This window comes from Hipposideros armiger, unplaced genomic scaffold, assembly GCF_001890085.2.
Source record: "Hipposideros armiger isolate ML-2016 unplaced genomic scaffold, ASM189008v1 scaffold_231, whole genome shotgun sequence".
Taxonomy (NCBI): Eukaryota; Metazoa; Chordata; class Mammalia; order Chiroptera; family Hipposideridae; genus Hipposideros; species Hipposideros armiger.
Window position 1 is genome coordinate 799,166 of NW_017731581.1, and position 11,045 is coordinate 810,210.

The 11,045-nt window shown below is 46.5% G+C and overlaps 1 protein-coding gene across 1 annotated transcript in view; it reads right to left on the reverse strand.

Moving 5' to 3' along the window:
- The window catches only part of STRA8 (stimulated by retinoic acid 8), a 16,310-nt gene extending 7,900 nt beyond the window's left edge, over positions 1 to 8,410 (reverse strand). Inside the window, exons 1-5 of the mRNA XM_019654781.1 lie at positions 8,352 to 8,410; positions 6,737 to 6,965; positions 6,362 to 6,437; positions 5,677 to 5,761; positions 1,506 to 1,794 (exon numbers count right to left, since the gene is read on the reverse strand). Of these exons, the coding sequence (XP_019510326.1) occupies positions 1,506 to 1,794; positions 5,677 to 5,761; positions 6,362 to 6,437; positions 6,737 to 6,965; positions 8,352 to 8,410 (738 nt within the window). The remainder of the gene's footprint in view (positions 1 to 1,505; positions 1,795 to 5,676; positions 5,762 to 6,361; positions 6,438 to 6,736; positions 6,966 to 8,351) is intronic.
- Between the last annotated feature and the right edge of the window lie 2,635 nt (positions 8,411 to 11,045).

The following is an 11,045-nucleotide window of genomic DNA, read 5'->3' on the forward strand; positions in this document are numbered from 1 at the left end:
GTACAGCTGAAACTAATTCTAAAAAATGTGTATTTCATAATAAAAAATAATTAAAAGAAGAAAAAAAGAAATTTAAGTGGGCATGCTGTGTTTCATCTGGCACCCTGTTCACACAGGCGGCCCCCCTGGGATGAGGAGAGAAAGTTCTCTGGCCCTGAGCTGTGTTTGCCTTTCATGTCATCTTACAATTTGCTTCCCCTCTCGGCTGATCCCTTCAGACTCTGGTTGTGTGGATGGCCCCTGTCCTGTTTTGATATCTCTTTGGTCATCTCAAACAGGATCTGGAAAGGGGTAACTGAAAGTCCTGAGCTCCGATGTCCATCAGCCTAGAAGCCCACTGTCTCCGTGTTCCTCCCTGGCAGACCTGAGGCAGGGACCCAGGCCCTAAATTCCTGCCCTCAACCAAGCCAGCTACCCAATTTGTAGGCCACACACTGTCCTCCCTGAGCAAGCCCTCTCATGATCCAGCCTGGGCCGGGCACGGCCAGGCTCTGTGTGGCTCTTCTGGAGTGCCCAGCACACGTATGGGGCCGCGCCTCTCAGGACTGAGAGGGCATACCTCCTGGGCACACCTGGATGTGGAGTCCAGGACCTGTTCCACAGCACAACCTTTCCAGATGGATCAGGAACTACAGAGGTTTCACTGCAGCTCATTTGGAAGCCCCAGCAAGCGTAACTGTGGCTCTGTCCCTACCTTGGGCATAATTGCTCTTTGTTCTGCTCACCTTGTCACCCAGCCCTGAGTTGGCCCAAGCCAACTTCACCAAATGGCATCAATGTTCTTTGGGGTAGGAATGGACTTCCTCTCAGGGATTGGGCCTGATTGGTCCAAACATAATTCTATCTCAATTATGCCAGTCATTGATTGGCTCAGTAACCTCGTAATCTGGCCAGGTTTGGCCAATGAGAGAGGAGGAGGGGTTTGGTGGAAATTTCTGGAAAAGTTCTTCCTTGGCCCTTAACGAAGAGCACAGAAAATCTTTCTCTCTCTTACCTGATGGAGAGGAGGAGGAGGAATGACAGCTCGATCACTACCAGCTGCCATTCCACAGTCACACGGGGCAGGGAAAAGGCAAGAAACCAGCCTTAAGATGAAGCGGAGCCGAGAGAAGGGGAAAAGCAAGTCCATGGTGATATCGCCAACACGCTAACCGGAAGCCTGCCCTGCCTTGGGACCTCCCAGTGTGAGTAGTACATTTCTTCAGGGTTTAATGAGCCAGAAACTTGCAGCCAAAAGGATCCTAATTGATACAGCCTTCTAAGCCTTCTCTTCTATAATCCCCATGAGAAGGCCAGGAAACCAATAAGAGAAAAAGAAATGCTGTTCTCTGGTCGTGATGATGTCGAGCAAATCAGACACCGACTGTGCGGGCCAGAATCCAAACAGCATCTCCAACGTGCTCAATGACCCGGAGCAGGCCCCTGGTACCTCCAAGCCTGGGGTAATAACGTCGTTCCCATGCACCCCTCCACCCCACCCCACCCCACCCACAGGGTCTGCTCACCTCCTCTGGGGTGGAGAAGAGCAAGTAGCTGGCCCCTTGGCTGTCGATCCCGCTGTCCTTCATGCTGTCCTCGGCACAGGCTGAATTCTGACCGGCCGCTGCGGCGGGGCCCGCGGCACCGCTGTGCTTCTGCGGCCCGGCCTGCAGGAGACTGGCCTTCCACTCCTCAGATAGGTTCTGCCACAGGTGGGAGACAGCCGCAGAGACGATGGGGAGCGACACGTCCTGAGAGGACACAATCCCATTCCCGACCAGAAGGTCCATCGTGTGCTTATAAAAGTTGAGATACCTGGAACAGAAACGACACTATCTCCCAGACCTGAAGCTAGTGGCCTAAGGGCCCTCCGGAAGCCGTTTCCTCGGGAGGCCGTTTGTGGGGTGGTGGGCTCCACATAGGCCCGGCCACAGCACTGTGCTGCACCGGGCGCTCAGCCTTACGAGTCTCTGCGTGCCCCTGACCCTGGCGAAGCGGAAACCGTGTTGGGGGCCATGGATGACAGATCTGTGCTTTAAGGTCCTTCCCCAAGTCCCCCAGTGCATCCTGGGAAGCTCTCTGCCCAGCAGAAGAGAAGATGAGAGGCATGGCTGGCTCAGCTCTCATCCCACAGGAAAATTGCTTAAAATTCTAAGCTCATTAATGAACGGGAATGGTCTGCTTTAATTGGAGGCCCCAAATCCAGGCTCAGTGGAATGGGCCTCCTTTTACTAAGCCGACACTCCAGAAGCCAATGCGACTGCCAAGGGGCTTGAGTCTGTGGAGGGGCATTGAGTGGCAGTGGGAGTCTGGGCGAGCCATTCGTCATCTTACTATAAGACCAGGAATGCTGCCAAAAACAGACTTGTGGGGTGTGTGAGTGTGTGTGTGTGTGTGTGTGGGGGGGGCTTTAGCCCTCATAGTTCCCATCAATTAGCCCCCGCCAAGGCACCCCAATTAAACACCCAGTCTAGGTAAACGCACTGTACGTTACATGCTCTGCAAGCGTAGCCTGAAGACTACTTAGCCCTTCTGCCAGCCCCAACCCCAAACCCATCCTGCAGGGAAATTCTGGAGCTTCCGTGACTTAGGGCCTGGCCGGAGAGCACACTGAGGCTGCCGCCTGTCCCCACTAGGGCCTCTGTCCCCTTCTCCACAGGAGCTCCAGCCGTGCACAAAACCACCTGTCTCGGCTATTCACACCGTTCAAATTCCATGAGGTCTGGTGACAAGGTGACTGCGGGGTGTAGGAGTTCCATTTTTTTCTCCTGCTGCTGCTCCTCTTCCTCCTCCTCCCCCTCCTCCTCCTCCTCCTCCTCCTCTTCCCCCTCTTTGTGGTCTTCCGCCTCTTCCTCTTCTTCCTCCTCAGCGTTGTCCCCGCCTGCCTCCATGGAGCCCCAGTTGGCAAAGCCTTTCTGATGAACCTTATTTGAGGCCTGGCTATGGGGAAAAGAGAAACAAAACCTACAGGTTAATGCCCCTCGTGAACACGGACATGAAAACTGTTAATACAATTTTAATACACACACACACACACACACACAAAAGGGTGGAAAGTTCGCAAACTTAATTGTCTGACGTGTGTGTGTGTGTGTGTGTGTGTGTGTGTGTTCCCAAAGAACTTACAAACATGACTATAGCTAAGAAGGGAATTGAGCAAGATTGAAGAAAACAATAAACAAAAATCAATAGTATTTCTATATACTAGCAACGAGCAATTGGAAATTTAAAAAGTACTATTTATAATACAATAACGCCAAAAAACATGAACTACTAGGTGTCCACCAAAAGCTCAGTCTATAAAAGAAAAAAATGATTCAGTTGGACTTCATCAAAATTTTAAAATTCTGCTCTTCAAAACACACATTTAAGAGGATGAAACAAACATGACACAATTTGGAAAACCAGGACTTATCCCCAGAATCTCTTTGTACTGATAGGAATAATCCCCAAAGTTTCATGTTAAGTTAAAAAGCAAGTGAGCCAGAGAAAACATAGGAGGATTCTTCTTTTTAAAAAAAATCTCAGAGCAGAGGAAGCCTAAGTATTCCCCCAAACTCAGATACCATAACAGGCTGACAGATTAAACTTCATTTTTGCATGGCCAAAAACCAAACCAAAAACATCAAAAGCAAAATAATCAATGACCAAGAGGAAATTGTTTGCAAGTCAAATACTAGAAAGGAGCTAGTTTTTTGGCATATATAAAGAGCTTCTACAGTTAAATAAGAAAAAGATACCAACCCAAGAGGAAAAATGGGCAAAGAATAGGTACAAAAAGCTCCTAAGAAGGGAAATACAAATGATCTTGAAACAAAGACATTTAAGCTCGCTCATAATTTAATTAACTTATTATAATATAACTAGTCTTATGCTGGCATCACAGGTGTATTATTTGTAGGTGTATAATCATTGTATTGTAGGTGTATATTTTTTTGTAGGTATATAATATTACTAGTGAAAAATCCCCCTGAATTATTATGACTGTAAAAGAAATGTAGCCATTCTCATGTGGGCAAGTGATACAGATATTGATCAGACTTTAGTATGTGCTAAAGTTTGTATCTTAGACCAATAAGGAAAGGGTGGCTTATGTGATAAATAGGGTAGGGATTACTGGCTAACTCCTTGAGAACCGTCAATGAAGACTCCGACCTCACTGAGACCATCTCCCAGGCTGATTTCAAGGTGAGGCCCAGGCTGATTTGTAAAATTCGGCTACAGACACCGTTAGGTTCATATGTACACAACACACACGCACACCACCTGCCTCCCATCTTCTGTGACCAAAATGGTGTATGGAGTGTGACTGTAGGTGACCATGGCCTTTTTACTCTTTTCTGTATTCTCACTTTGTCTACAATATGAATTGTTTTTTTAAAGGATTTTATTGGGGAACAGTGTGTTCTTCCAGGACCCATCAGCTCCAAGTCAAGTCGTTGTCTTCAGTCTAGTTGTGGAGGGCGCAGCTCTGTGGCCCATGTGGGGATTGAACCAGCAACCTTGGTGTTATGAGCCTGTGCTCTAACCACCTGAGCTAACTGGCCGTCCCAATGTGAATTTAATTGAATAATTTATCATTCCCCCTTGATGATTTCCCCTTAGAATATAACACACATTCATCGTTTAAAAAATTGGGGAAATACAGAAAAGCACAGAGAAGGAAATAAAAGTCATCAGTAACCCCACCCAGAGCGAATGAAGCATCCCTTTGTCTAGGCAGGCTTTGGGTAGTTTCTAAATAGCAAGCAGTTTGTGGTCCAATTTTCAGAGTGAGTAAAATGGCTTATACTGCTGTGTCTCATCAGAGGCCAAACTGTGCTAGACCTACCCTGGGGCCACCAGAGCTAGGACCCTCAGGTCCAGCCATTGCCTCTGATGTCCAGGCTGCTGTGCAGGATAAAGACATGGTGTATGGGGCTCTATCATCCTCTGAGAGCACAACAAAGAATTGACCCACACACTACACATAAAAAGCCCAGATGGCATAGGAATTAAACAGAGAAAACGAGATCATAAAAGTACAAGAAAGATGTTTCTCAGCCTGTCTTTCAGAGCGTGAGTGTGACATTGCAAACGAGGGTCCTCTTTCAGCATCTGTGCCACCTGTGTAAGCTATGGTTTCCTTGCCTCTCTGAAGTCCAATTTGGCTTTTCTCAGGCTCCTGTGAAGCTTGGAAAGCAGGCTGAGATTTCGATTTTCCTTATTTTCATATGCGTCCTTCAATAAGGCCATTAGTAGAGTTTTTTTTTAAAGCTATACTACAATATGAACAATATGAATATACTACAATATGAAATACAATATACTACAATGAGAACTAGGATCTCATTTCTCTATAAAATAATATGCAGACTTAAAAAAAATAAACCTTGAAGAATGTGCTTTGAAATCAGCGTTAGTGTCCCTTGAGAAGTGAAGCAATTTGTATTTCTAGTTTCTTTTTTGGGCTCTTCTGCATCTTTGACATGTTCTGTAGTAAGCATGGACTTTTATAATCCAAAGGGGAAAAAAAATCCAACGCATGTTATTAGACTAAAATAGAAAAGAACCCTTTCCAGCACAAGAGAGCTCTAAATGGGTGGGCTGCACCACTTCATTTGTTCTGCATTTCGGAGGGGAAGGGGAGCTGCTGTGACATAGCAGAGCAGGAAAAGCCCAGCATATGCCATTCTCCTGGTTGCTGGGGGTTCTTACCTGGGCGTTCTGGAGTACATCCTGGCATATTCTTCCCTGACCGCCTCTAAGCTGTTTGCATTCCCATCCTCCAGGTTGAAGGATTCTGTTGGGAGTAAAGGTCGGGGTCACAGAAGGGAAAGCCAGGCCTTGGTGGAGAGTCTCCCCTCCCCCTGAGCCCACCCCACTTCAGTGTTAGGGAGTCAAGAGTCCAGTTTCACCCCTCTTTCCAGATGTGAGGAAGAGCACAAGACTGGGGGGAAGGGCTTCTTGGACTGGCCCATCTCAATCAAAACATTGAAAGTATCCCTTTTGGAGTTGAGCTTCCATCGGTTTATTAGATTATATTTCACCAGCAGCCATCTCTCCCAAAACGAGTGCGACACGGGAGTCAGGTCCTGACAAACACTGACCCACTTCTTCTCTGGCCTGTCAAGGTGAGATCAGGTACCCTTCAACAGCACCCCCGTAGGATCTCATCACACTCTCACAGCCTGGTGACTTCCATCTGTCCTGCAGGCCGGCAGGGACTGACGACAGGCCAGGAATCTCGTCACAGCCCTGGCTCAAGCACAGTGCCTGGCGCACAGTAGGCACTCAGTAACTACCCCTTCACTTGGTTTAACCCAATCTCTCTGTTCTCAACAGAAAAACCAGCCGGGCTTTCCCGGGGAGGGCGATGGGGATGGTGGGTAGGACCTATTACCTTTCATCTTCAGCAGATTATCCAAAGTTTGTTCCAGCTCCTGAATATGAGTCTTTGCCTTATTCAAAACCTGCCACTGAGGAAGAGACAGATGATACTTAAAAAGATAATACTGGCCTCCCACTGCAGAGACTGGTTTTGCGGGCACAGGAGCCCCTTTCCAGGTCTGAGGCTGTGTTTTCTCAGCTGACTGATTCCAGCAGGAGGGAGAGAGAAGGCTGTGGAGCCTGGCAGCGAGCAGAGTGAGAGCAGCAGCACACACGGCACAGTGGTGTGCCCATAGCTGATCGCTGACCCACCCAGGCCAGTCCCCACTTTGCTCCATGGTCCCTCCACATGTGGAAACTTTTCCTCCCCACACTCAGGTCCCCATACCTTTGAGGCTGTGAGATCAGACTGGGAGTAGACAGTTTCCCTGAGGTTTCTGAAGAGCCCTGACATGGTGGCTCGGTGGCGGGCCTGGGACAGGCGTCTGCGGGCCACGTGGGGCTCCAGCTCCTGCAGCTGTGCCAGGGGCCTGGATGTCGCTCTGTCACAGGGGTTGCTGCCTTCTCCAGAGGCCGCCATGATAAGCTGCAATGTAATATTATGCTTTCTTTTGTCCCTAAATAATAAAGATACACTATTAAAGAAAAAAAAAAACGAAGGCAGATTGAAACAGGAAGAAAGGGGGTACCACTCCCAAGTGAAAGGTCCCAAACCAATGAATAGCATCAATAACAGATACACAATTAACAACAGATTACACAAAATCTGTTATTTAAGCTCAGCTCCTAAAAACACAAGTTGCTCATAGTCGACTTACAGGGCTCTGTTGCTTTCCACCAGGAAGTTTCCAGAACATTGTAGGTACTCACCAGACACTTGTTAAGTGACTGCTGTGGCCAAAGAGAGCAAGACATACACTGAGATCTTATTCTTTACAGCTGAACAGGTAGGTGTTTCACCCTTTGAGATATTTCCTATAGCAAGAATGCACCCCACTTTGATCTGAGTACACAGTGGTTACACAGGAGTATAGATATGAATAAAAATACATCAAGGTGCAAAAAAGAAGAGAATGCACTCTTCGACCTATGAAAGCAAAAAGTCACATGGCAATAGAGAAGTAGAAGTGGGTTTGCCTTGTCCAACTTCTAGTGGGTTCTGAAGATGATCGTTACGTTGTACTTTGTTAATTTTTTTAGCTGTATAAAGGAGATGAAAAAGTCTCTAAGTAGATTACAGTGTAAACATTTCTGCCTCTATAAGGTCATTGTGATCATTCTCTGACTATCTGGAGAAGGGCAAGCAGTATAAGTGCTCGTATTCTGACAGCAGCAGAGCATGGAGAACATAGCAGCTTGGGAAGCTGCATCTCAAGGAATTCTGGGGACTGAAGCACCATGGACAGTTTCCTGGGCACTTTCTCTGTACCAAGCTCATTCATTCTGCAGGAAATCAGGGCCAAAAATAATATTAGGCATTGCAGAACAGCCATAGCTCGGACAAATTTTTGCTTTTGAAAACTTACGGCCTATTCATCAGATCAGCTTGCTAAGCATAACCTTTAGTCTAACACAGTTTGAAGACTGCTTCATTGGTGCATTCTCCTGAAAAGGCATTTTGTGAAGATTCATACTGTCATGTCATATTTTTATTAATTCTCATCTATAAAGCAAAGCATATTTTTATTACCAAATACTTTCCCATTAAAACCCTTTATACCCGCTTAAAAGCTAACATTTAAAAAACTCCCTAGACTAAATTTTAAAAAAATAATAAGGTTCAGAGAAACTTTCAGTCATTTTTAAGCATACTCCACAACACGTTCGAGTGTGATTCCTTCTCATTAGCAAACCCTAGGCAAACACATACAATACACTGGGTGATGTTTTGCAACCCGCAGGCAGCTTGCTTTGATTCCTTGTGCTTATTGGATCATGTGAAAAAATCCAAAATTATTCTCAGAAATATGGAGGCCGTCACAATGACATATACAAATGCTCACATTAGTCTGGTTCGGTTGCACCGGCTTGAATCAATTCGCATGTACATCAATACCCACATGCTCAAGCGCTGTTTAGTCAGTACTCACACTTAGAGGGATGGACACCAATGCACACGACGTCCCCACTCCCCGAACACGCTGAAGGCTGACTGAAGCCCTGATAGTAGTGACAGTGGTGCTAGCTATGACAGGAGTAATAGGCCTCGCCTCACCTCAGCCTGAGGGGGTAGGTACCTTGGCTTCTGCCCGGGGCAAAAGACAGACCTAGCACCTCAGGCAGGGACCAATCACGGCCTGTTACTGGCCCCCACAGCCAATGGGGATGCACGGTGATGGGCCAATGAAAATGCGGGCAGTGGAAGAAACAATGTGACTGGGAGTCTGAGACGATACAGAGAGGTGAGGAGAACTGAAGCAGGAGGGAGGCTGACCTTCTCACCTTGCTGGGTGGTTTACCCCTTTTCAAGTGGACCCCGAGTGGGGCAGGGAGGCGACATCTGTGTGTCACCTCAGTGCCCCACATGGCTTGTATGTGCCCACACACGACTAAATGGATGTCCTCTAATGGGTTCCACTCATTTGCCATTGAGTCCTGCTTTTATCAGACGGGGCTGTGTCACCTTTTAGGGTTATCCTGAGGCTTAGAGGAAACTCTTAAATAAAGAGTCTAGGGCACAGGCTCTGGGTCTCAGAGGAAAAGATGAAAACATGTAGATAGCATGGAAATCAAGAGACACATAAAACCAGGGACGGGGGGTGATATTTTCAATAAGGGAAGAAGAAATGGAAATGGGGAAGGAGAGGGGGGGTTTCTGGAAGTGGCATGCAGTCGGCACTCCTGAAATTCAACTTGGGATTTTGGTGGCATGTTAAATTAAATGATGTGTTATGTATAAAGTAACTGTCACCCAGAGAGTGTGCAGTAAGAGTCAATTCTCCTCTCCCTTTTAAGGTAAATGTAAAATGATCATTTCACGGCAAAATTCTGCCTAGGTCAAGGCCCTGTTCCTTTTGGCCCTCAGGCAGGCCTTTGACCCAGGGTCTCCAATCTCTCCCCTGGCCTGCTCCTTGCCTCGCATCTCTAGCCCCACCGCAGCATTCCTGGGACCCCATAGAAGTAGGGGGTATTCAGGAGCCGTACCTTTGCACCAAGAGGACATACAGAGGTTTAGAAATGGACCTGGCCAGACTTTCATCTGGTCACCCCGTACCCCACCTCTCAACCAGCACACCAAATACACCTGCCTCCCTGGACCCGTCTCATTGGGGAGCAGATTTCTACCTAGAGGCAACCCCGTCTTGGGGTGGGATGTTAATAAAAGGCTTCCTTAACGGCAGCAGCCTGATTTCTTTATTTAAAATGAAGAATTTTTGTCTACTTTAGTCAAACTTCTCCACAGCTAGGGGGCAGAAGGCTCTGCTCATGAACTTCTTGGGGAACTTGAAACCTCCTGGTGGCCTCTCTCCAGCTTTGGATACAATCCAAGTTCTCCCTAGCAACATCCAATCACAAACCATCACCTTTTGACCTGGACCCCTCCCTCCCAAGAGAACAGGTCCTGAAATACCCACCTCATAGTAACATAGATCCTACTCTGAAATACTCCTCATAGTAACATAGATCCTACTCTGAAATACTCCTCATAGTAACAATAGATCCTGCCCTGAAATACCTCCTCATAGTATCACAGATCCTGTCCTGGAATACCCCTCATAGTAACAGAGGTTCTGTCCTGAAATACCCCATATCTTAACAGAGATCCTGCCTTCAAAACTCCCCCCATAGTAACAGAGATCCTGTCCTGAAATACTCTACATAATATCATAGATCCTTTCCTAAAATACCACCCAGAGTAGCACAGATCCTACTCTGAAATACTTCCCTCATAGTAACAGATCTTGTCCTGAAATACCTACCTCAGAGTACTAGAGATTCTATGCTGAAATACCCCCTCACAGTAACATAGATCCTGCCCTGAAATACCTCCTCACAGTAACATGGATCCTGTCCTGAAATACTCTCTCATAGTAACATAGATCCTTCCCTAAAATACCCCCTCGTTGTGACAGAGATCCTGCCCTGAAATACCCCTCATTGTAACAGAAATCCTGTCCTAAAACACCTCCCTCACAGTAACAGAGATCCCTTGTGCATATGCCCCCGCAGTAACATGACCATGGGTCAGGCGGGTTCAGTTCTTCAAATCAAATCATTGGTCAACTCCCTGATTAATTTCCTTTATAAAATTAATTTTAATTACTCAAATAATACACATTCCCCTGGTAAAAATGAAAACCTTTTCAGCCTACCCTGGTCTTCTCTTCACCTTTATAGAACCAACGACTGTTATTAGTTTGGCATGAATGTTCCCAGATTCTTTGCTAGACACTTACATACACCTTCGGGTAGCTTTCCCTTGTTCCTAGTTTTGTTTTGTTCGTTTTTGGAGGAAAAAAATTTACAAAAGAGTGTCACTCTACAGCTTGCTGTTTTCACTCAACAGAGTGAGTTGGAGATGCAGTCATATTTGTGCGTAGAGATCTACCTTATTTATTTCTGCTGCTGCACAATAGTCCACATACTAGACAACTATAAAGGAATGGACAATTCATTTGAAAATGAAGAAATCTTTGGCAAGGTGTAGTAGTCAGGGTTCTCCAGAGAATCAGAATAATAATAATTAGAAAAAAATA